Source organism: Schistocerca nitens, chromosome 5, assembly GCF_023898315.1.
Source record: "Schistocerca nitens isolate TAMUIC-IGC-003100 chromosome 5, iqSchNite1.1, whole genome shotgun sequence".
Lineage (NCBI taxonomy): Eukaryota > Metazoa > Arthropoda > Insecta > Orthoptera > Acrididae > Schistocerca > Schistocerca nitens.
The window spans coordinates 384,407,597-384,434,825 of NC_064618.1; the positions used below are offsets into that span (position 1 = coordinate 384,407,597).

Below are 27,229 nucleotides of genomic sequence, written 5' to 3' on the forward strand. Positions count from 1 at the left end.
TTGGTGACAAACAGACCTGAAATTTTTGACTCAGTTTCCTTTGAACAGGGAATCAGAGACCATATGGTCATTACAGCATCACTGAATAGGGCTGTAAATAGGAATACAAAGAAAGGCAGGAAGATCGTTTTGCTTAGCAAGAGCGACAGGAAACAAATTTCGGATTCCATGTGTGGTCATACGAAAATTTCATCTACAGCACTAACAACATTGAGAATCAATGGACAAAGTTGAAGAGCATTGTACAACACGTTTTAGACAAGTACGTGCCAATCAAAGTTGTCAGAGGTCGAAAAGGCCCGCTGTGGTTCGACGTCCATGGCAGAAAGCAGCTACCAAAGCAAAAGATAGCTTCGCTGCAAATTTAAACTTAGCCACAACCTCACAGGCAAATGAAAACCAAACGAAACCAAAATTAGGGTAAGGGGAGCCGTGCGTGAAGCGTTCAACAAATTCGAATGTAAAATTCTGTCTACCGATTTGACAGAAAACACTGAGAAGTTTTAGTTTTATGTTAAATCAGTAAACTAATGAAAGCCATCTGTCGAGACACTCTTTAACCATAATGGCACGGAAACGGAGGACGGCGCAAAAAAGGCAGATATATTAAACGTCTTTTCCAAAACTGCCTCACAGAGGAAGATCGCACTGTAGTGCCTACCTTAAATCGTCTCACGAACGACTGGCTGATATCGAAATAAGTGCCCATGGGATAGTAAAACAGCTGAAATCACTCAGGAGAGTGAAGGCCACTGGACATGACGGAATGCCAATACGATTCTACATAAAGTATGCAAAAGAACTTGCCCTTCTTCTAACAGCAGTGTATCGTAAGTCACTGGAGGGGCGAAATATTCCCGACGACTGGAAGAAAGCACAGGTCATTCACGTGTTCACGAAGGGTCGCCGAACACACACACAAAAAGCTATATTCTGACGTCGATCAGTTATAAAATTTCGAAACATATTTTATATTTGCGAACTGACATTTCTGGAGACCAAAAATCTCCTCTTCAGGAATCAATATGGGTTGCGAAGACAACGATCGTGTGAAACCGAGCTGGCTCTGTTTATCCACGAGACCCAGAAAGCAGTAGATACAGGCGTCCAGGTAGATACCGTGTTCCTTGACTTCCGGAAGGCGTTCGATACAGTTCCACACTGCTATCTAACGAAGAAAGTTCCAGCTTACGAAATATTCTACCAACTGTGTGAGTTGATAGAAGAGTTTCTAGCAAATAGAACATAGCATGTCATTGTGAACGGAGACAAATCTTCAGATACAAAAGTAACTTCTGGCGTGTCCCAGAGAGTGTTAGCTAGTTGATAACGTCTAAAGAGTTCTGTGAGACTTATCGCAGATGGTACTGTTGTAGACAGAGAAGTTGCGACGCTAGAAAACTATAGCAAACTGCAGCAAGACCTGCAGAGGGTCTTCACTTGGTGCATGCAGTGGCAATTGACTCTCAGTATAAACAAATGTAACGTATTGCGAATACATAAAGACCCTTTATTGTATGATTACACAACTGCAGAACAATCGCTGGAAGCAACTTGTTCCATAAATTATCTAGGAGTATGCATACGGAATGATGTGAAGTGGAATGACCACATGAAATTAGCTGCAGATCGGAGACTGAGATTCATTCGAAGAATCCTCAGGATGTGTAGTCCATCAACAAAGGACGTAGCTTACAAAACACTCGTTCGACCAATACTTAAATATTGCTCGTCAGTACGGGCTGATTGCTAGACAGGACTGATAGACGAAACAGAGAAAATCCAAAAAAGAGCAGTGTGTTTCGTTACAGTTTTGTTTAGTGAGGATGAAAGCTTCACAGAGATTATCAGCCACCTCCACTGGCAGACGCTGCTAGAGAGGCACTCTGCATCAAGGTGTTGATTATTATTAAAGTTCCGAGAGTGTGCGTTCCTAGAAGAGTCCCACGTATATCTCGCGAAACGACCATGAAGACAGAATTAGAGAGATACGAGCCCATACGGAGGCCTACCGGCAATCGTTCTTCCCACGAACTATTCGTGACTTGAACAGCAAAGGCTGAAGTGACAGTGATAGTCAAAGTACCCTCTGCTACAAACCGCAAGGTGGTCTGTGGAGTATAGATGTGGATATTTGGATTTCTTCGTCCAGTATGACAATCTGTATGAGGCCTAGTAACCGGTGCAATTTCCATCGTAGTGGATGACTTATAGAGGATCCGACCCTCAACATGTACAGGCACATCAGTAGTTTCGAACTACATAGCTGTTGAAATGCTTCAAATTCTGTTTGATATCAATGACGTTCGATCGAGGTGTACAAGTTTACTTTGTTTCCATCATTCCCATGACGTCGAGAGAACTTTAAACGTACGCAGAGAATCACAATTATTTCTGATTAAGATTCCACTGTTCTAAAAAATCGTTATTGCCTGGTTTTGGCTTATGGGCAGATTAGATGCACGATGATGATCAGCGTAACATAAAGCCGGTAAGACATGTTCGATGAATGATATGTCAGACGAGTGCCTGGGAAGAAGAATACCTGTAGCGGAAATTGCATGGCTCCTGTCGTGGCTGCACTCGAGTTAAGAGCAGCGCACCTTAAACCGGATCACACACGTCACAGGTGAGGCAATGACTACTTAACTCTGTAGAAGAAGCAATATGGGCTGCAGAAGATGGCAATGGTCACTGACGTGGTAACAATACGTGGTGCAGTACCCACTCTTTGCTGTGAATACCAGTTTTTTCTAGTCAATGTTTCCACACAGTGCAGCACAGTCGTAGCAACACGTCCTGTACAAGACAAAATGCAGCGCGAGAAACGCATTTCCTCGACACTAATTATCCTGAAGCTATCGAACGCATTCATTTGGCTTAAGACTAGTTTTCCTTCGGATTCCATTTCAAGCATTTGGTGTCTTACGATGTCGACATCGATTCCACCTTGGTAGAGGAAACGATAGCACTGTCCGGTGTTGGAGATGATGTGTTAAACAGCCGGCGAAGCTCGCTATTCGCTACTGTAATGTACTGAGTGAACCTCTTAGTAAGGTGACGACTCGCTACCTGCTATTCAACCCGGTTCTCATGTTTCTTTCACGCTTGTGAATTTTGGTTCTGGTACTACGACTTTTGGCTCCCATCGACTTTGGTCTGTTATGGGCTTTTGAATGATCTGTAAGTTAACTCTGGCACTCTCCTCGCCGGCTTGCCTAGGGAATTTAGCAGCTTCACTACTCCATGTATTTACCATAGTGAAATGGTACTGTCGTAGTTTCGACCAGCCAGTGATCGTCTTTAGACAGTTAAGGATAAAAAGAGGAGACAAAAAATTCTTTATATACTCTACAAGATCTGCCAAACAACTACATAGTTAATGATAAAAAAGAATAATATCATACCTAAAGTCACATGCTGCATGATGGTTCCCATTGTATTCAACAACAGTGAAGACAACATTAGTGAGAGGTCGAGGTCTTATAGAGGGATTGAAATCCCTTTGTTGTTTCTTCACGCATCCATTCATGTATTTCTCCTATCCAGTAATTTCTTTGTACAATGTCCCACATTTTTACAAATGCTGAAATTTAAAAATTGTTTTAAATATTTTTAAAGCTCATCGAAGATATTTAAAAAATAACATATTACTCTGATAAATTCCGCTGGATATAGGCATGTATCGTATAAAATATAAAAACAAAAGAACAGGGTGATAATCATTGTATCCGTGGTCTAGGAGTGATATCTTTGACTAACAGTCAAAACGCCCTGCGTTCTGTTTGGAAATTTGTGGTAAGTTCCTGTGGGACGAAACTGCTAAGGTCATTGGTCCCTAGGCTTACACACTACTTAATCTTACTTAAACTAACTTACGCTAACGACAACACACACACACACCCATGCCTGAGGGAGGACACGAACCTCCGACGGGGGTAGACGCACGAACCGTGGCAAGGCGCCTCAGACCGCACGGCTACCCCGCGCGAGTTGTAGACACTTGTGAGAAGCGACGGTTGTGAGAAACTGGAATGTGGCGATACTTGTGAGAAATCCGGGATACTGAGGGACCGGCACAGGGTGTGTCGCAAATACTGCGCCACTACCTGCTGGGCCAGTACCTGCTGCCGCTTAGTGTGACTGAGACTCGGCTTGTGCCGGCCCGGGCAGCTGCCGAGGGACGTTCACACTCCTCCAGTGCAGGCAGGTTACATTAATTCAGAATTTTTTTGGGCAAGGAAGAGTAGCCTTAGTCAAATTAGAAATAGGAGCTGATTTTGCCGCCTCGATATCATGTCAACCATTAGTTGCAGCACAGTTATGCCGAAGACCTTTTTCATTGGAATTTATGTTCTGATTAATCTTACATAGGGCATAATTTTCGCTCAATCTCATACTTAACGATGTATTTTACAGAAACTATGGAAACAGAAAATGTTTTCCATCTTTCAACCCCTCACTCAAAATTTGATATGTTAGGAATGGCAACCTTTTACCATATGTTAAGAGGAGCCAACTAAAGAATTTGGTTCTCGGCACGAACTTTTTCTTGAATTATTTCGAAATGAACCTCAATTTTCCCGTACCACCCAGGGAAGTGTACTGAGGTCCAATGTGAGTCCTGCTAGCAATTAGCGTTAAGGAATGCAATTTATGTATTGAAACAATATGTATTCATCGTCCACTCAAACAGACATTGTTTCTAAAATTCTCTACACAGAAAAGCTGATTGTGATTGTTAGAAAACTATGACTTTTCAGACTTCATTAGTGAATCTTTTACAATTTGCAAGAGACATTTAGCCGACTGTGTCGTTTCCAGGGAACACCATGAGGATGTAGTCTCTCTTCGTCCCCCACAATATTTATTTACAATATTTACAGGATGATTATTTATTTACAATTTTTACAATAGGGCTATCGGCGTGAACTGAACCCCCTTTCAATATTTACAAGTGTTTCTGTAGCTTCAGCCATTTCATTTTCATTGTAATTTCTGTGTATATGCCACGTAATTAAGAAATGATTTTATATTGCCGTCAACTTGGAGTCTTGTAAGGGTCTTAGAAACTATCTCATCTGTCTTAATTGCAGACTTCATTCTTCTTTTCCCACCTACATTTAAAACAAGTTGGTCAAATTGGTGCCCATGATATTCTGCGTCTTCTCTGAGAATTTTTACTAAGGAGTAAAAATTTGTATAAAACTTCGAAATGAATGTATTTATCCTCCGATTCCATCCTTCTGAGACATTGTTGGTGCGGTGACGTCTTCCTGCGCAGTTCCATATATCTCTTGGCAGTCTTCATTATCCAGCCATTGTTCAACAAAATAGTCGTAAAAATCCTGCAGTTTTTCATTATCTGGCTTGCTCTCCTGAATGCATAGCCACTCATCATCTAACATGTCCAGGGGAATGTAAGCCAAAGTGGAACACAATCTTATGTGAAAACGAATTTCTTCGTTTTCCTTGTAGGCAGCAACCAGGCCGCAATTGTGCACTTGTCTCCACAAGAACTGATTGAAATGGTAGTTGCAGCCATTAATCTTTGCATCAGGAAACAAATGTGTTACTGGTTGGATGATTGCAGCTTCAAAATCCATCATGATAGCTATAAGATTCCACCGAGGTACGTTGCTCTTAATAGCTATGAAAAATCGATCGTACGTTTCTCGCTTTTTATTGGGTAGCAAGGCTTACACGGTTGGAACTGTGTTTGTTTCCTCCTCAGAACTAGAAATATCGGCATGAACAATAAATAACTGTCCAAAATGCTTGCTGGAGCTTTTGAACGTTCCATCGACAAAGAACGATTTGCAGTCTGTTAAACAGGATTTTCCCCTTTCGCTGGCGAACACCAATATCCTATCATTTGGTCCTCAGTCGTCATCTGCAAGTAAAAATTTGCTCCCATCATTCATTGGCAAATGATGTTCTTGCAGAAATATTCCTGCAGCATCGGTCGGATCTTGTGTAGATCCCATGCTTCTTGTCTGATGCGTTGCAGCGATCGTTTTGTACTCCTGTGTGACGGCAGTGATGTGACGATGCAATACTGAACTGCGGTGCGCTACCTGTTTGGTGTCCCTGTAGACCGCCCGCTACCTGTTCGGCCGGGTCTCCTCACAACTGTCGCTCCTCACAACTGTCGCTCCTCACAAGTGTCGCAACCCCACACCGCGCGGCCCTTGCGTTCTGTGTTCGATCCCATCCACTGCTTAAATTTCCAACAAAAACCTTCAGCAACGGCGGTGGAAGACTTACAGTGTAAGGAGTCACCCTCGTTCTGCCAACTGTCTTTTAAAAGAAGGCCGAAGAGTGTGCAGAGTTTCAGGAAACAAGGTGGAAGAATCAGCAGTGATCAGCGACATGATGATGCAGAAGGCAATGGAAACCACAGAATTAAAGACATATAATGTGTATCCACAGGACATGTGATGTGGTCTGTAATTGAAATAGTATCATGATGATTTCTACGCTGGAAAAAGATTCAGGATTACTCCCCCATTCAGATATCCGGGGGGAGGTGGGTGCGGTGGAGATGACAACGAGAAAAATAGATTAGAAAGCTAAGGAAAGGGTAACCATCTACGAGTCGGAGAAGTCTGAACGTGTTAGGGAGGCTAGAAAATCTGAAAGGGGAAATGCAAAGGCTCAGTCTAGACATAGTGGGGGACAGTGAAGGGAAGGATAATATCAACAGCGGCAGAAAATGGTATGAGGGGTGTAGGATTAGTTGATTCATTGTGAAAGTTACTTCATTATGAGAGTTACTGTGAACAGTGCCCATCAGCATCATCGGCAAACCAACGCCAAAATCAATAGTTCAAGTCTTCATGCCGATGTCACAAGCAGAAGATGCAGAGCGAGACAAAGTATACGAGGACAGTGAACGGGTAATTCAGTACGTAAAGAGCGATAGTAATCTAAGAGTCATGGGGGACTGGAGCGCGGTATTGGGGTAGGAATAGAAGGAAGGGTTAGCAAAAAATATGGGTTTGGCAGCAGGAATGAGATAGGATAAAGAGTAATTGAGTGCTGCAATAAATTTCAGATGGTCTCCGCGAATACGCTGTTAAAAAATTAGAAGAGGAAGGTTTATAGTTGGAAAAGGCCCGGAAACAAGGGAACATTTCAGCCGGGGTTCATCATACGATGTTGTAGTGCCTGTATTATTCCGAATTATGATGCAGTGTTCCTTTGGACATGCATGCTTGTCGAAAAGAACAGGCACTGTGACGACTACAGTCCTTATCAAATACATTAAATGTATTCGCAATTGCGAGTATGTTCAGTCATCAGCTGTAGAATGGAATGACGACAGTGAAAACTTGGACAGGACTGCAACTCGAACCCGGATTTCCTGCTTATCGCGAGCGGTCGCCTTATCATTAGTCTATGCCAGCACGACTCACGGCTAGCCCCAAACTTCCACGTGTCGTCAACCATGTGTCTACAACCTGTACTCGCACGTGCATTGTGTATATTTCCGTACAGGGCGTGTCGGCGGATAAATACGATATAGCAGTTCCTGTGTTATACCGAATTACGATGCTATATTCTTCTGGATATGCATGCATGGGGATGTAGTACTAGGCTCAGTGTTGAACAGAGCTTTGGAATACCAGCTATCTAATAAGGCACAAGGGATAAACAAAAGCCCTTCAGCATATCTAAAATAATTGGGGGAAGTGGAACCAAACTTTTCAAGTTGGTGTATATGTATAGAAGATTGGTGACATAGTCTCAGACTTTCGGAAAAATATCATCCACAAAATCCCGAAGTTGACAATGGCAGACAAGTGCGTTGACTATAGCACAATCAGCTTAACAGCTCAACCACCAAGCTGGTGACAATAATAATATGCGAAAAATCGCAAAGAAAATTTACGAACTGTTTGGGCTTAGGAAAGGAAGAGATACCAAAGAAACAGTTTTGACGCTGTCTTGATGATGGTTGCAGGACTTTACGTTCATGGAATTTGTCAGCCTAGAAAAAGAGCTGGTGCAAGAAGTTGGAAAGTCAGAAAAATAGGGGGAAACTACGGGGAAATTTGGGTAATACACAATATGTGTAAGGACGCAGAGGAAACAACTAGAATCGGAGACCAAGAACGATGCCCTTAATGCATCCTTTCGCCCCTACTGTTCGACTTGTATATCGAAAAAGTACTATGGAAAATTTGCATATTTGTGGTAAGTTCCATCGGACCAAACTGCTGAGGTGATCGGTCCCTAGGGTTACACACTACTTAATCTAACTTAAACTAACGTACGGTAAGGACACCACACACACCCATGCCCAAGGGAGGCCTCGAACCTCCGACGGGGGAAGCCGCTCGAACCGTGGCAAGGTGCCCGAGACCGCACGGCTACCCCGCGCGGCAAGTACTACGGAAGTAAACGAATGTTGAAGAGTGGGGTTAAAATTAAATGAGAAAGCATATTAATGATAAGTTTCGCTTTTGGAATTGCTATCTCTAATGAAAGTGAGGAAGAATTACAAGCCCTCATGAATGGAGTGAGCACACACCGTGGATTGAGAGTAAACCGAAGAAAGACGAAAGGAATGTGGAGCAGAAGAAATGGGATTAATGATTAACTTAATGTCAAATTTGGTGACCATTATGTAAACTAAATTACGAAATTCTGCTACCTTGGAAGCAAGAGACACGTGACAGACGAAGTAAGGAGGATATAAAGAGTAGACTAGCGCTTGCGAAGTGGGCGTTCCTGGCTGGTATTTAATTTGAAGAAGAAATTTCTTAGAATGTACGTTTGGAGCAAAACATTGATGGTAGTGAGTTGTAGACTGTAGGAAGGGAATGGCAGCGTTTGAGATGTGGTGAAATGGAAGGTGTTGAGAATTAGGTGGAGTGATAAAGAATGAAGAGATTCTCTGCAGAATCGGCGAAGAAAGGAACGCGTGGAAAACACTAACAAGAAGAAGGGACAGGATAGTAGGACATGGATTAAGACATCAGGGTTTACCTTTCATGGTATTAGAGCTGTAGAGAAGGTAAGAATTGGAGGGGAAGACGGAGCTTGGAGTACATTCAACAAATAACTGAGGCCATAGGGTGCAAGTGCCACTCTGGGATGAAGAGGTTGGCACAGGAGACAAATTTATTGAGGGCTGCATCGAACCTGTCAGAAGACTGAGAGAAAAATTCGATCAAACACCTAGTCTCCAGTTTGTTTCGATCAATCACTTAATCTCCAGTTTGTTAATCGTCGGCTTCTGACTGGACTTCTCTGTCGCTAATTTTACTGCTTAACTTCGTCTCATTCCGTTTCCGCCACAGGTTTCACGCAATTCGCTCACGCTGCAGCGGTGAGTTTGCCGTTGACTGTTTGCAGGCTTCCTGGCGGCTGGGGATATGTCGCTGCCTGGCAACGTGGGCCTCAAGGACCAGTCGATGGCGCTGCGCTGGGTGCTGCGTAACAGCCCCATGTTCGGCGGCAACCCGCACAGCGTGACGCTGCTCGGCGTCGAGGCGGGCGCCGCCAGCGCGCACTACCACATGTTCACACACCTCTCCTTCCGTAAGTATGCAAATCCAGACAGATGCCATTTGTTTGTTTATAAGAATTCACGCCCTCCTCGTGCTGAAATATCGACGCTATAATCACGTATTTTACTTCTCGGATCACAAAAGATCACTAATTTTTATTTTTTGTGACCTCGCCAAAACATTTGATCGTTTCAATCTTCTAGAAAACTTACGTTTTATGAAATTCTAGTGTTACGTACAGCGAGCTTGAATTGTATTTAACAAAAGTGAAGCAAAAAAGTAGTGCTGAATAATTAGGCAGTATTGTGGGCGGCTGTGATACAATATGCCATTCTCCAGGGCTGCATCAGCGCATCAGGGATTCCATGCGACGGAGGGTGGATGCATCTATCCTCACTAACGGTGGACATTTTGAACATTTCCTGTAACAAAGTGTTTGAAATCACGCTGGTACGTTCTGTTGCTGTGTGTTTCTATTCCATGATTAATGTGATTTGAAGAGAAGTAATAAAATGAGCTCTAACATGGAAAGTAAGCGTTTCCGGACACATGTCCACATAACATATTTTCTTTCTTTGTGTGTGAGGAATGTTTCCTGAAAGTCTGGCCATACCTTTTTGTAACACCCTGTATAATTTGGTAGTCAAATGTATTAATATGTGTTGTGCGAATAAAGCATAAGTTTATTTTGTCCCTTAAATAGTTGTTACCTGTCATTTAGCTGCGTTAATCTGCATAAACTACAAGTACTCACAGTTGGAGTTCCACATGGATCAATTTTTGGTCCAATCATACTCATTGTATACGTGAATAACCTTTAGTTAACATACCTGAAATGGCGTTGCAAGTGTTATTATTAATCTGTTAGAGAGAGACAGCAACAGAAAGAAATGAGTAATGTCTTTAGGAGAGTCGATGGGTGGTTCTCTGCAGATGGATTTTCCATTACATTCGATAAAACACAGTATATTCACTTCAGCATAACAAACAGAAGGTCAGCAACAAATGTAGAACGTGCACGTGTGTTAGTGTAAAGTGTAGAATGCTCCAGATTGTCGGACGAACAATTTTTTTTAGGTGTCAGTTTTTCGATTGTTTTGGCACTGCCATAAATCCTTCCCTACCTTATTCTGAGCTTTCAGTGTCGCTATAAGTGCTACATCCAAAATTCTCTAAATATCTTACACATTCTATGATTGTCTGCTCCTAACGTTTTTCCCCTTCCAGTGTCAAATTAGCTGTTGATGGCTGCCACAGCAGTGGTGTCACTAAACTGCTCCTTCTTCTAGTGACGAGTTTCTCTCGTAGACATATTTGTTCAAATGTACCTTTTAGCACTTAGTTATTTCATACTTTCTCTATTATATTTCCACACTTTAAATGCTTGCAGCTTTTTCTCCTCTGAATTTTCGATAGTCCATATTGGTAAAAATTTGAAATGGGAGAAACATCGTAGTGCGCTTCTCAAATTTAACAACTTTTGCTGTTTGCTTAATTGCTGGCTTTGAAAACAAATAAATATCTTAATACGTTTTGCCTATCTGTACTTATTAATGCTTTATTACGCAAATTTATGGGATAACACTAAAGAAAAATGCTTTGTTGCTCATTAATAAAGCTCTCAATGGTATAGAAAGGAGTTCAGTATCCAACCAAGTAAATATTTCATCATAACATATCTGATCATCATAACATATCTGATAGGTTTAAGGCAAATTTTAAAAGTAATCTGAGATCATGTCTTCTGAAGAGCTTTTCCTATTCTGTAGACGACAATTTAATTAAACGCTGATAGCATGAGTAGTACATGTTGCAAATAAGTTTCGTTTGTTGTAAAATTTTTGTTTTACTTGTAATATAAGTACCCTTTAGGGACAAATACAAATAAATCGATTTTAGTTACGTTTAAGCCTCTGTGAAATTTAGTATTGTGCAAATGACCAACGTGTAATTACACACCCAAAGAAATCGTGCATAAACAGCCTGTAAACGAACTAGTTGCACATAATAATAGCTTGTGCAAATGATATATGGAAATTTTAACTAGCTAACTAACTAACTTACTACTTTAGTAATACTCTCAGTAGATTATTGTGTTATTCTTTGTCTGATATACATGGAATGGACAAAATAATATGTGATCTTCTACGTGAAGAGGGACGCGTGATAGCGATTGATTCCAAAGATAGATGTGCATTAAATGGTGATTTTTTTTTTTTGTATTAGAGGCAGTATAGTGCAAAAAAACGTCAATTTTCTTGGCGGTAGAAGCAAAACCACTTAATGCAAGCTCTCCAGCTCGTCAGGCCGCAAGGAATGAACGAGATCCGGAGTCATCAAGTATTCTTTCTATTGGCTGTCAACGCTCGTGTTATACTGGCAGAAAACTACGTTCATCTTATGAACACAATGCACAACATGACTAAACTTTCTGTGGATACCAGGCCATTAAGCCTCATTACAGAACGAGTGTGGGGTTTCTGCGCAGAGGACGCTAGACACAACTGATACCTGCCTAACCCCGGTTTCACTACATCCGACCGCGACCACAGATTTAAAGCGAAGGCGTACAACGCGCGGAAAGGGGAATGGGAAAACAGACATTAGCAAAGATGCCGCCTTCATTATAACGAGCATCCTTCTCTTGGAAGATCGGTGTTTTCGACTTGGAAATGCGGTAGACGACACCTAACGTGCAACATAATTACTTCCTTCCATCATGGGAAATTCCCTACCTGGCTCCAGAAGATAGGCGGCAGAGGTACCCAACTTCTATTTGCGGGTCAACTTCAGAAGCTGATTTAAATCGTCTATTCTTTTCGTGCGAGTGGTATCATACCCAGAAAATCACTTTGTTTCAGAGTCTAAAAAACTTGGAACACTAATGTTGTTGTTGTTGTGGTCTTCAGTCCTGAGACTGGTTTGATGCAGCTCTCCATGCTACTCTATCCTGTGCAAGCTTCTTCATCTCCCAGTACCTACTGCAACCTACATCCTTCTGAATCTGCTTAGTGTATTCATCTCTTGGTTTCCCTCTACGATTTTTACCCTCCACGCTGCCCTCCAATGCTAAATTTGTGATCCCTTGATGCCTCAAAACATATCCTACCAACCGATCCCTTCTTCTAGTCAAATTGTGCCACAAACTTCTCTTCTCCCCAATCCTATTCAATACCTCCTCATTAGTTGCGTGATCTACCCACCTTATCTTCAGCATTCTTCTGTAGCACCACATTTCGAAAGCTTCTATTCTCTTCTTGTCCAAACTGGTTATCGTCCATGTTTCACTTCCATACATGGCTACACTCCATACAAATACTTTCAGAAACGACTTCCTGACACTTAAATCTATACTCGATGTTAACAAATTTCTCTTCTTCAGAAACGATTTCCTTGCCATTGCCAGTCTACATTTTATATCCTCTCTACTTCGACCATCATCAGTTATTTTGCTCCCTAAATAGCAAAACTCCTTTACTACTTTAAGTGTCTCATTTCCTAATCTAATCCCCTCAGCATCACCCGATTTAATTTGACTACATTCCATTATCCTCGTTTTGCTTTTGTTGATGTTCATCTTATATCCTCCTTTCAAGACACTGTCCATTCCGTTCAACTGCTCTTCCAAGTCCTTTGCTGTCTCTGACAGAATTACAATGTCATCGGCGAACCTCAAAGTTTTTACTTCTTCTCCATGAATTTTAATAGCTACTCCACATTTTTCTTTTGTTTCCTTTACTGCTTGCTCAATGTACAGATTGAATAACATCGGGGAGAGGCTACAACCCTGTCTCACTCCTTTCCCAACCACTGCTTCCCTTTCATGCCCCTCGACTCTTATAACTGCCATCTGGTTTCTGTACAAATTGTAAATAGCCTTTCGCTCCTTAATAAATTATGGGTTTGGCAAGCAAATCAAGAACATAGAAAAGCGTTTGATATACAAAATGATACAAGACTGTGTAAAAGTGGGTCATGGACTACGGGAAAAAAATCGGAAGAATGCTGAAAATCAAGTGGATTGAAAAAAAGGTAGATAAAAAAGTGGAGACTTTACTGTACAACTTTTACCAGACAGTACGCTTAACACAGTAGAGTTTCGATTTGTTACACATAAGAAAAATACGACGCACAACGAAGGAATCATCCGAATAACACAGAAATCGATAGATGTGATGCACATGTACAAACACAAGAAAATAAACTATTACAATTTAAGAAAAAATGGATGATTTATTCGATACAAAGAGCTTCACAAATTGAGCAAGTCAGTAACACTTTTGGTCCACCTCTGGTCCTTATGTAAGCAGTTATTCAGCTTGGCATTGATTTATAATTGTTGAATGTCCTCCTGAGGGATATCGTGCCAAATTATTTCCAAATGACGCATAGGATTGTCAAAATCCAAAGCTAGTTAGGAGGCCATGATGCACCAAACTGTCTCGTTTAAGGAGAGATTAGGTGACCTTGCTGGCCAAGGTAGGATTTGGTAAGCACGAAGGTAAGCCATAGAAATTGTCGGCTTGTGCGGGCGGGCGTTATCTTGCTGAAATGTAAGCTCATGATGGTTTGCCATGAAGGGCAACAAAACGGGTCGCAGAATATAGTCGACGTACCGCTGTAAGGGAGCCGTGAATGACAACGATAGGGGTACTGTCGTGAAATGATATGGCACCCCAGACCATCAGGGCTGTTTGTCGGACGGTGGGGCGGGTGATAGGGTGGTATCCCACAGCTGTCCGTGGCATCTCCAGACACGTATTTGCTGATCATCGTGGCTCAGTTCGAAGCGGAACTGATTACTGAGGACAGTTCTACTCCAGTCAACGAGACCCCACGCCAGAGACGTGTCTGGAGACGCCCCTGTCAGCTGAAACTACTGATACGGATCGATGATCTAGAAAATTGCGAGTGAATGTAGTATATCTCTCATCTTTCTGTTTAATAACGAAGGCAGCAGAATTGCTAATAATTAATTTGAATCAATACTTGGCCTTAGATTTTGACTGATTAAGATTGTTTCAACAGCATAAATTTCAATAATTATTCACCTGTCAGTCTATGTGGCTGTTTGAGTTGAAGTTTTACAACAGCGCTTGCAGCAGTGTCTATTTTATCATACGCTTCTGGTGGACACCAAAAACACATGACTAAACTGGTTGGCATTCAAAACAGTTTCCAATCGTCTCGGAATGGATAAATACAGCTCCTATATGATTTCCAAAGGTACCTCATATCTTTCCTCTCTCCAAAGTAGACAACAAAGGCTCCATAATATTGAGAGTTGGTATCTGTGATGGGGAGGGGAAATGCGACAGCTCATTCTAGTGCTCATAAAACTAGTTTTTAGCGATTCGAGCTGTGTGAACAGGGGCCCTGTCATCTTGGAACACAGCATTATCTTTGGGGAACAAACGTTATATGATGGCTTGATCATGTTCAGCCAAATGGTCACATAATGCTTGGCAGTAATCAACTTAGCAGAGTGACCTTGGGATCCTTGGAATACCACGATATTTCTGCCCAAATCATCACATGTCATGTTTCCCTCTTGGGATGTAAGCTCGACCAGAAGTTGTGCTCAGAGATAATCAAGACTCATGCGACCAAATATCATTCTTCTATTGCTCCATAGTCCAGGTTTCAAGGCTTCGATACCACATGTTCCTGTTACATGCATTAGCAACACCGATGAGCAGTCCTGGAATCTCAGCTCGCCCTGTTTGCATATTGATCTCCCTTCGTGTTATTTTGCTGCGACTTTTAGTTCTGGGGTGACTTTTGAAGCTGTTGTCCTGTTATTTTTGATCGTAATCCTCTTCAATGAGCGTCCGGCACCGTCACTCAATGCACACTTTCGTCCACGTTGTGACCTAAAACATGATTTTTTCCGCCATCATTGTATGTGATGTGAATGTCTGATACGGCCGGCTGGTGTGGCCGAGCGGTTCTAGGCGCTTCAGTCTGGATCCGCGCGACTGCTACGGTCGCAGGTTCGAATCCTGCCTCGGGCAGGGATGTATGTGATGTCCTTAGGTTAGTTAGGTTTAAGTAGTTGTACGTTCTAGTGGACTGATGACCTCAGATGTTAAGTCCCCTAGTTCTCAGAGCCATTTGAACCATTTGTCTGATATGGTGCCACTTGAAACACTACATACTTCGATTACCTTGATTACTGAAGAACTCACCATACAAGCACCATCAATTTGATGCAATTTGATCCAATGTAATGCACGCACAACTACTCAGAACATTGCTCTAACCACTACTGTCACCTGCGGAGTATTGATGACATTGCATAGGTGCCATCTGTGGTCAAATAAAGTTGTGCTACTTGCAGGATTTTTATGTTCAAGCATGTATTTCTCTAGGTGTTTTCAGATTTTTGTTCAAACGCTATAGAGGCCGTGCAGTATGTTGTCAAATTAAATGTTTGTAGTTTAATAAGCAAGGGTGTCACAGAATATTAATGTATATAAATTTTCGATGAAGCTTTGTTCCTAACATTTTCCCAGGTCGCAGATAAAGTAGCACCATACTGAACCAGCACAGACAGTGTGTGAAGTCATGCGACACCTACAGGTAACACAGCACTGGTTCTGTGTGCAAGTTCAGAGTTTATGGATGGACGGACCTCGACAGAGATTCTGGTTGTCCCAGTATAGTATTATTGGAAAAGAAATGTTCAAATGTGTGTGAATTCCTAAGGGACCAATCTGCTGCGATCACCGGTACCTAAACTTACACACTACGTTAACTAACTTATACTAAGAATAACACTCACACCCAAGCCCGAGGGACGACTCGAACCTCCGGCGGGAGGGGCCGCACAGTATTATTGCAATACCAATACCATAAAGTATTCAAGACTGAGATAATAAAGTCCAGGTCACGTTCAGATGCTAGTCTGTTCTGTTCTGATCTGTGAAAGGTTTGTCTCTAATCGTACATGCAGATTTCATAGAGGGTGCGAAATTTAGCTGCCGGAACTTCAAATTCTGGCAGCAACAAAAGGGTTCAAATGGCTCTGAGCACTTTGGGACTTATTCTGAAGTCATCAGTCCCCTAGTACTTAGAACTACTTAAACCTAACTAACCTAAGACATCAAACACATCCATTCCCGAGGCAGGATTCGAACCTGCGACCGTAGCGGTCGTGCGGTTTCAGACTGTAGCGCCTAGAACGGTTCGGCCACCCCGGCTGGCCTGGCAGCAACAATGACTAATCCCGTTCAGCAACAATGACTATTCCCGTTCAATAGGGAAACCTCTGCTACAGCGTACAACATTTGCATTAATTATGTCTTACACAACCGGTTTCGGGGTCTCAGCCTCATCTTGAGTTGCTACTATGAGTTAAAAAATGAAACAATATGTCAAAACAGTACGAGTCATGACAAAGCTTCAAGTAGTTCACAGGCATATAAGGTCAGATAATTTATAAACAACAATGAACATACCTAAAATGAAAAACAAAGTGTATATGTCCATGTTAAGTTAAAAGGCGGCACATCTGCCGTACGTGACTCATCAGAGGGAGCATAGAAAACTGACCGCGCTTATATCACCCCTCACATGTGCCCGACGTAAGTTAGCCATATATTGCAAGCGCCGACGATGGCCTATAGTCGAAATAAACACAAACAGAGCAGGCTCAGAGTGCACGAAAGTCATAAACTAAAAAATAAGGCTAAAACTGAGTCGTAAGTAGTTACACTTAAGGGTGGTCACTCGATTCCTAGTTTGCGCAGGGCTATCATTGAGAGCAGCAGATATCTACAAATTGAAAGCTCGGCGGGTGGGGGAAGGGCGGGGGGTGGGACAGGCTGTGGTCGAACGAGGAGCCTTGAGGAGGGAGGGCAGAGGCCACCGGGTCTGGTGCGCTCTCCACTTTGCTGTTATAAAAATTGTAGTAGCTCTGCGCGTCTTTGGGCTGGTGTTATTCACCTCAGCTGGTAGAACTACCCCAATATCAATTTAGTTATGCTATAGACGAATATTCATGCACGGTACTGTCCAATCGCCACATCATTTATGATCCATAAGAGAGTAGGGGGAAAAACACGTTTGAAACAGTTAAAAATTTCAAAGAAAAGCTAAGGAACTACCCACTTTTGTGGAGATGGTCGGTCTCGCAGTGAAAAAGTACATTGCTGTTTTCTATGGCATCACCTGCTTTATTGGTTGAAATTTACATATGTGAATGTTTCCACCTAAAACTCAGAAAACAAAAAAAAAAAAAAATACTAACTGCAATGAAGCGTTAGAATACCATCGACTCGTTTCGTATCAAATCCAGTTCGCCTGTCAGGAATAAGCTGCATTTGGAGGCTGGTACACAACACACACTTTTCGCTAAAATAACTGTGTTAGGGTAAAGACTATTGTTACGTTTTCACCACTGAAGCGGATAGTCGTCATCACCACCATCTATTCGCTTTAGAAACAGGCGAGAATCGGGTGGGCCACAGTCCAGCCACTCCGAAGACATGGATTACATTTTTTTTTGACTAGTGAGCGCTGCTGACATTCTCTGCACGGGCCTGAATAAATATATCACAAGTATCACAAACTCAGAAGGAGCAGGATGACATCTTAAAGTCGCGTAAATGAAAGAACTGTAACGCGCAAATTTCTAATACCTGCAGGATATATGAGCATTATATCAGTATATGCCCCCGAAGAAGGAAGAAAGAGTGCATCTAATAAATTTTACAAGAACTTGTGAAGTGTCCTTGACTCCATAACTAAGAAAGAGTATATTGTAGTAGGAGGAGATATGAATGCTACATTAGGAAAACAGCGCGTAAAGACATACAGGAAAATCAACAGTTAATTAGAATAGATAAATTTTACGAGTCTTTGTGAACTTAAATTCGTTGGGAATAGAAGATAACTTTTTCAAACAGAGAGAAATTCACAAATTTACCTGGACTTCTGCAGTTGTAGATCAATAACAGATTTATTTAACATCAAATGAAAAATTCTTCTGTAGAAATCAGTTGTGGGAAGAAGAGGAGAATGAGAAAGTAGAAGAAATCCACTTATGTCTTTCATAAATAGATAGAACATATTTTAAGGAGCTTAAAGAATTGTAAAATCCGAAAAGCTCCTGGAACGGACGATCTAAGTACAGAACTTTTTAATTACCTATCAGAAGAAGCTATATATAGGCTCCAGATTTTGTAAATCAATGCTGGCAGCAAAGAAAATTATGAATGGAATGGAAGAAAGCAGTAGCAGTACCCGTTTTCAAAAGAGGATCAATAACTTCTTCTTCTTCTGTGGCACTACAGTCCAGGATGTACCTTGGCCTTCCCAACGAGCTTCCGTCATCCATCTCGGTCACATGCTACCCTCCTCTAGTTTCTGCATCCGAGTTTCCGTAGGTCTTCTTCCACTCCATCTTGCTTGAGGTCGCCCTCGCCATCTTTGTCCTCCTGGATTACCAAAGAGAATCTTCTTTATCACCTCAGACCCCCCCCCCCCCCCCCCCCTCATTCTTGCCACATGACGAGCCCATCTTATCCCTCCTGATCGCATGATTTTTGTTACAGGAGCATCTCCATATATAGTGTACAATTCTGCATTCTACCTTTTCCTCCATTGGTCTCTCTCATACACAGGGCCACTTATTCTCCTCAAAGCTTTCCTCTCTAATCCGTCGAGCAGCCTTGCATCGGTTTCCGTGAGGGCCATGTTTCCGAAGTATAAGTGAAAACTGGCCTAACAAAAGTTTAATAAATAGTGAATTTTGTTGGGCGGCTGAGGAGTCTTGACCGGAATAAATTACTCAAGGCGAAATATACCTTATTTGCTGATATCAGCCTAATCTTAATTTCAGCTGAGATGTCATTAAAGCAAGTGACTGTGGAACCAAGATACTTGAAGCTATCAACTCCTTCAAATGTGTATCCATTCACACTGAAAGTTGACGGCGTATTGGGTTGATATGCTTTCCCACAGGCCATGTATTTAGTTTTATCTTCATTTATCAAAAGACCCACCTTCTTACTTGCTTGACTTAAGGCTGTAAAAGCTTCTTTCAGTGCTGGTACTGTCCGTGCTATGATGTCTACGTCATCTGCATATGCTAAAATCTGCACTGTCTTGTAAAAGATAGTGCCCCTGGTCTGTAGGCCAATAACAGACCGTGAAAATTACAGGTATAAGTTTCGTAGAAACGGCATACACCATACATGACGTATGCGACGATGGCAGTAAAGAGAACAAAGAACTTCGTAGACAGCATATTTCTCGAAGAACAAATTGGTTTTCGGAAAGGAAGGTGCTGCTAAGATAACATTTTCTCAATAAAACAAATAAGAGAAAAAAGAAGAGAATACCATTTAACATACCTCATAGTTTTTACAGATCATAGGAAAGCATTCTATCACGAGCACAGAGGAAAACTATGGATATTATGGAATAAGAGGTATATCACTACATATAATCGAAGTCACACGATGTAATTGTATGTAAACAAGAACACAGTTAAATTTGAAGTTAGAATCTGGAAATATTGACCAAGAGCATATTAATAAATGTTTCGGACTAGAGTGTATTTCACCGAAGCATTTTAATCTATATTTAGACGACGTTGTGAGGGAATGAAAATAACGGGTTATGAAATTTGATACAGAGGACAGCTTCAAAGAATGAATTTTATGAAAACTCTGTTTGCTGACGACCAGATAGTAGTTGTCGATAACGAAGATAACTTACAGAGAGCTTTACATCAACTATGTAAAATAGCAAAGCAACATTGTCCATACTGGAATCCCGCGTCCGGCCATCCTGATTTAGGTTTTCCTTGATTTCCCTAACTCGCTCCAGGCAAATGCCGGGATGATTCCTTTGAAAGGGCACGCCCGACTTCCTTACCCATTCTTCCCTAATCCGATGAGACCGATGACCTCGCTGTTTGGTGTCTTCCACCAAACAACCCAACCCCATACTGGAAAGCAAAACTCCTGAACAAGTTAACACCTTCAGAGTCTTTGGTTGTGAAATACTATATCTCTGAGAAGTGGATACTGAAAAAAAGATTGTGAGAGTCTATATGATATGAGGCACCTCAGAAAGAAGTCTTAAGATAAAATTACGAGTGGACCAATGCTAAAATTTTATAAAGTTGTGAAAGTTCCCCGTGGACGATGTGGAGGTGAAAACTGGACTATGAACACTTAGTAGACTCCAAGTTCCCGCTATAAGTCTGTTGAGAATAGTCCAGGGCGTAACGAGAGGAGACAGATTAAAAAATGACACCATGCAGAATAGTGGAGGAATTTTCAACCTAAATGTAAAGGTTAAGAAATACAGAAAAGAACGGGAAGAACATATATATGGAATGAGCGATGAAAACGTATTCCAAAACAACTGCTTCAGTGTATCCCTAATGGAAGAAGGAACATTGGTAAACCCAAGAAAATACTTACTGATCAAGAAGTCACAACGGATCAACTAGTCCAATGATTGAGGGACATAAAGAAGAAGACAGAAACAGAATAGCATTTAAGTGACAAGTTGTAATTGAATTCCTGTCTACCTGTTGCCGATATTTCGTCACTAATTTAACGTTTTTTTGTCTCTATTAGCAACGGACATCATTTTCAGTAGGCTGAAGGGTGCCGCAATACTCTAGCTGTTCTATGCAACGTCCGAATTCCTACTTTCTCCTCCATGAGGGGGAGACAACGCTCTTTCAGCGCACGAAGTACTTACAGTTAATATAAAATAATGTGACATTTGCATTGTACTGCCAAAACCAGTGGCACTGAAACTTATGTTTTGAAACTAACTACAATTTATGTTTGCCGGCACGCAGCGCGTATTAAACAAGAAACGTGGATTTACAGGAATTAAAGAAACATACCTCTGGATTGTCGGGACCGGTGTTACAGACTTTTCAGTTTCCGAACCAAGAAAAAAACGGACTGAACTGTAGGATATTTCTCGCCTTGCATTTTTGAGTGGCACCAAAAATGTCGCAAGGTCTTTTGCATTTTCGTTGTTGTAACCATTAAGATTTTCTGGGACGCCCTTTTCTGCAAGTATCTCCATTATTTTGTCGCATTGGCTAACTACAGACTGTAGCATTCTAACAAGGGAACCTTCCCATCGCACCCCCATCAGATTTAGTTATAAGTTGGCACAGTGGATAGGCCTTGAAAAACTGAACACAGATCAATCGAGAAAACAGGAAGAATTTGTGTGGAACTATGAAAAAAATAAGCAAAATATAGAAAATGAATAGTCCATGCACAATATAGGTAACATCAAGGAGATTATATACTCAGGAGCGCCGTGGTCTCGTGGTTAGCGTGAGCAGCTGCGGCGCGAGAGGTCCTTGGTTCAAGTCGTTCCTCTAGTGAAAAGTTTAATTTTTTATATAATCAACTTCGCTCTCCAAAATTCCAGGACATGTTCAGATTTGCTTGGACATATGCAGGATTTGACGGTCTACGCACGGAAAAATTTGAAAACGTTAAAAACATATGTTTTGACAGAGTACAGGGAAAACTGTGCACTGTGAAACTATTGCATTCATTTGTTGCAGTTTATGTGACAAACTCTTATGTTTTCATCACTTTTTTGGGAGTGATTATCACATCCACAAGAAAACCTAAATCGGGCAAGGTAGAAGAATCTTTTTACCCATTCGCCAAGTGTACCAGTTAGGTGGGTCGACAACATATTCCTGTCAAGTGACGCACATGCCGTCAACAGCGTCGTATAGAATATATCAGACGTGTTTTCCTGTGGAGGAATCGGTTGACCTATGACCTTGCGATCAAATGTTTTCGGTTCCTATTGGAAAGGCACGTCCTTTCGTCTACTAATTGCATGGTTTTGCGGTGCGGTCGCAAAACACAGACACTAAACTTATTACACTGAACAGGGACGTCAATAAACGAACGGACAGATCATAACTTTGCGAAAATAAAGAAAATAAACTTTTCACTCGAGGGAAGAATTGAACCACGGACGTCTCGTTTCGCAGTTGCTCACGCTAACCACGGGACCACGGTGCTCCTGAGCTTAGACTGTCCTTGATGTAGCCTATGTTGCGCATGGACTACTCAGTTTGTATATTTTCTTATTTTTTCATAGTTCCACACAACTTCTTCCTGTTTTCTCGATTGATCTGTGTTCAGTTTTTCATGGCCTATTCACTGTGCCACCTTCTAACTAAATCTGAGGGGGATGCGATGGGGAGGTTCCCTTGTAAGTAAGCTTATCCACCCAGTCTCCGTTTCTTACTTCAGAAGAAACAAACAACGCCTGAACAGGTCTTGCAGGCCCAACCATACCGACCGGTCACCGTGTTATCCCCAGTCCATAGGAGTCACCCGATGCGGATACGGAGGAGCATGTGGTCAGCACATCTCTCTCTCGGCAGTTGTCAGTTTTCGTGACCGATGCCGCTACTCCTCAGTCAAGTAGCTCCTCAATTGGCCTCACAAGGGCTGAGTGCATCCCCCTTGCCAATAGCACTCAGCAGACGCGGAAGGTGACCCATCCACTTGCTAGCCAAGCTCGACAGAGCTTAACTTCGGTGATCTGACGGGAACCGGTGTTACCCTTGCGGCAAGGCCCTTGGTTTGTTGCTTCAAGCTTCTCTGTAACGAATTCACGTCACTTATTTTCTTCATGAAACGGACCCTGTCTCTGGCAGCATAAATCATCGAATAAACGACTGTAATTTCATTTTTCAAATAATCGTAATCGAAAACGTGTCTTAGGACTATTTTGGAAAGATGTGGAATACATGTGTAATGCAGAAAGAATTTCAGTGCCTTTCATATATTAGCACCTCGGTCGATGACAAAAGAAATCTCATCGTGGTGGTAAATTATATTCTCGAGATTTTTTATTCTCAGCAAAGTGAGCTTTTGCCAACTCCATATTTCTGAGTGTCCTAACATGATCAACAAAGTATGCAGTAACTGATAGGTAACAGCTTTTCCGACATGGATCGGTCTACAAAAATGGTTCAAATGGCTCTGAGCACTATGGGCTTGTCTTTCAGTGTTTCGTGCCGCCGTCGTAGGATGACGGAGAATGTTGGAGACATCCACATGTCAAAATCTGGAAGCGGTATTTACAAGCTCCTGACATAAATAGCAAAAACCTCCACCAGGTATTAATGTAAATGGACGCAGGTTCCTAGCACACATTTGTGTGCACTTTTTACTTACAGGGTCTTTCGCTGAGGATGATAATGCTTCAGAACTTCCACTTTGTCGTTCTCTGCAGACGTGTATATTCCGCCATCTGTACGAGAGAGCATAGTGGACCAAGTCCAAAGAAACTAGAAAAAAGTAAAAAAAGTCTGAAGTAAAAGAAATAAAATCAACAAACATAAAACTTACGCAGATCATGTCTAATATCAAACCAGTGCTCTACGCAAGACGAATATAAATTCAAACAAATAAATGCTATAATAACAGCACAGAAGCAGTTGTAACAATAAAAGCACAGGACAGATGAATTGAAAATGTAAACATCGACAGAAGGACATATAATACTGAATAAAACACTACTCAAATAATTAGAACATATAAAGTAATAAATAACAGTAAGAAACCTGCCAAGGAGCCGCCATTACTATGACGTAATCTAAAATCCCATGGCAGCAGGACCAAAAACGTGGAAGCTGCTATGAATAACCAAACCGGTATCCACGCAACATGCCACTAAACGGCCAACAAGCACAAAATAGATAAAGGACCCTAGGAATAGTGACCGTGGCAGGAACAGGAACAGGAACAACAAGAGCAATTTGCTAAGAAACTAATTAGCTACTGCAAGCATTGCAAAAAAATTACTCAAAATATTTTTAAGTTCTACCTGTTCGTTCAGACCGATGTCAGGATTACTGATTCCGCATTTGAAAATCTCCCACAGCATGTTCAGCGTGAAGCCTTTAGGATAGACATGCAATATTGAAAGACTGTCCGCGATATCACCTAGCCTGTGAATATTAAGTGCAAGACGCATAGATAATACAGATTTGGGTTTACTTATATTTCAGCGTTCCTTGAACCTGGTGTAAAAGCTTCTACCAGTTTGTCCCACATACTTACAATCGCGCTGCGGACGCTTAATAAAATAAATCCCCGTTTTGTTTGATGGTTGTGGAGCTCTGTATTCATACCGTGTCATCCGTTGTCCATTGGTGTTAGATATATCGAACGCAGGAATGTTATCTAGATCCCTCAGCTAGTTACCCATTTTATCTGACATATCCCCCTAGTTTGCCGTCCTAACGAACTTTTTCTTCTCACCTACAGCTTACGCAACGTGCGTATTGCCTATCAGCACCTTGTTTGTACTCTTTACCGTCATTTATCTACGAACTTCCTCGATCTCTTTACTTGTGTAACGATTTGCATATGTTAGAATCTTTACAATTAGGCGACAAAAAGTCATGGGATAGCGATACGCATATATACAGATGACGGCAGTACTGCGTACACAAGGTATAAAACAGCAGCGCACAGGCGGAGCCATCATCTGTACTCAGATGGTTTTTGTGAAATGCTTTCCGACGTCTTTAGGGCGGCAAGTAGGGAATTAACAGACTTTGAATGCGGAATGATAGTTGGATTTAGACGCATGGGAAATTCCATTTCGGAAATCGTTAGAGAATTTAATATTCCGAGATCCATAATGTCAAGAGTGTGCCGTGCATACCAGATTTCAGGCATTACCTCTCACCACAGTCAACGCAGTGGTCGACGGCCTTCACTTAACGACCGAGAGCAGCGGCGTTTGCTTAGAGTTGTCAGTGCTAACAGACAAGAAACGCTGCGTAAAATAACCGCAGAAGTCAATGTGGAAAGTGCGAGGAACGTATCCTTTAGGACAGTGCGGCGAAATTTGGGATTCATGGGCTATCGCAGCAGACGACCGATGCGAATGCCTTGACTGACAGCAGGACATCCCCTGCAGCTCCTCTCCCGGGCTCGTGACCATATCGGTTGGACTCTAGACGACTGTAAAACCGTGTCCTGTTCAGATAAGTCCCTATTTCAGTTACTAGGAGCTGATGGCAGTGTTCGAGAGTGGCGTAGACTCCACGAAGCATTGGACTCAAGTTGTCAACAAGGCACTGTGCAAGCTGGTGGTGGATGTATAATGGTGTGGGGTGTGTTTACATGGAATGGACTGGGTCTTCTGGTTCAAATGAACCAATCTTTAACTGGAAATGGCTGTGTTCGGCTACTTGGAGACCATTCACTGACATTGATGGACTTCATGTTCCCAAACAACGATGGTATTTTTATGGATGGAAATGCACCGTGTCTCCGGGTCGCAATTGTTCGTGATTGGCTTGAAGAGTTTTCTGAACAACTCGAGCGAATGATTTGGCCACCCAGATCGTCGGACATGAATCCCATGGAACATTATGGCACATAATCTAAGATGTCAGTTGGTGCACAAAATCCTGCACCGGCAAGACTTTCGCAATTATGGGCAGCTATAGAGGCTGCATCACTCAATGCTTCTGCATGGGACTTCCAACAACTAGTTGAGTCCATGCCACGTCGAGTTGCTGCACTATGCCGAGCAAAACGAGGTCTGACACGATTTTAGGAAGTATCCCATGACTTTTGTCACCTCGGAGTGTATTCTTCCGGGGCTCATGCCTCCGGTTCTGTTCGTGATGGAAAGATAAGGTCAAGTGTTTTGGATAGTCCTTGGTCTAGGGACCATTTTTATATCCATCAAATGGTTCGTCTTACTGTAACTATCCTACAGTAAAGGTACAAAGTATGTGTACCACATAGTCTCTCCAGCTTAGCCGAATGGAGCAAATCGTGTGGTTCTTTCGTATTAGGTGTGGTATATGGTGGGCCTTAAGAGGCATATGAAGATACCACTTAGTTCATGGACGGTTCCAAAGAAAACCCGAATTTTTCGCCATTGTTTCGCCATCCGCAGCTGATATCTAATCAACGAACCGTAGAAAATTGTCAAAATTTTAACGGTGTATTGTCTAGGCATTTATGTAGAAGTACGATCTTTCGGTTTTCAAAAATTTTTATTCGTTATCGAGAAACACCACGAAAACTGGGTTTTGGATACCAAAACCGAGCCGTGGATTTCAAGACGGTTATGGACAGCAGGTGACTATAATTATTACATTGTATCTCGAACTTCCTTAGAAATTTTCTTAATGTCTTCACCCGTTTTTGAGATACAGAAGTTCAAAGTTACTCTAGGTGTAAATGCAAAATACGCAGGTGGAAATCGTGTGAGGCAAAGATGTAGTTTACAAAATGACATGTCACGGAGAAATATGAGGTAATATGTCTCCGCTGTTATCAGAAGTGTTCTGGTGACCCCATGTTGTAGTACGGAAGCACTTCAAAAGTTTTGTGCACCTAAAATCCTGTCTTAGTTGTAAATTTAGTTTTGCGTTATCTCAGTTTCACGTAAGTAAACTATCAAAATTTTACTAACCCATACAGTTCCTTTCATATGAGTGACATGTCTTCTGTAGCAGGGAAAAGAAGAGAAACAGAGGAAGAATGCTGATATCGGAGCAAAAAAGAGGCGAATATGCTCCTGTTTAAAAGACTCTGACTGAAAAGTGTGGTATCACCTGCTTATTCTGCCTACCTCGACATCTTAAAAATGTTCCCAACACTTTTGGCATGCAAACACATTCGCACTTTTTAATGCTGAAATAGAGGGAGAGA

At 41.9% G+C, this 27,229-nt stretch overlaps 1 protein-coding gene across 1 annotated transcript in view; it reads left to right on the top strand.

Moving 5' to 3' along the window:
- The window catches only part of LOC126259763 (venom carboxylesterase-6-like), a 152,900-nt gene that overhangs the window by 24,705 nt on the left and 100,966 nt on the right, over positions 1–27,229 (top strand). Inside the window, exon 4 of the mRNA XM_049956763.1 lies at positions 9,364–9,549. Coding sequence (XP_049812720.1) covers positions 9,364–9,549 — 186 coding nt within the window. The remainder of the gene's footprint in view (positions 1–9,363; positions 9,550–27,229) is intronic.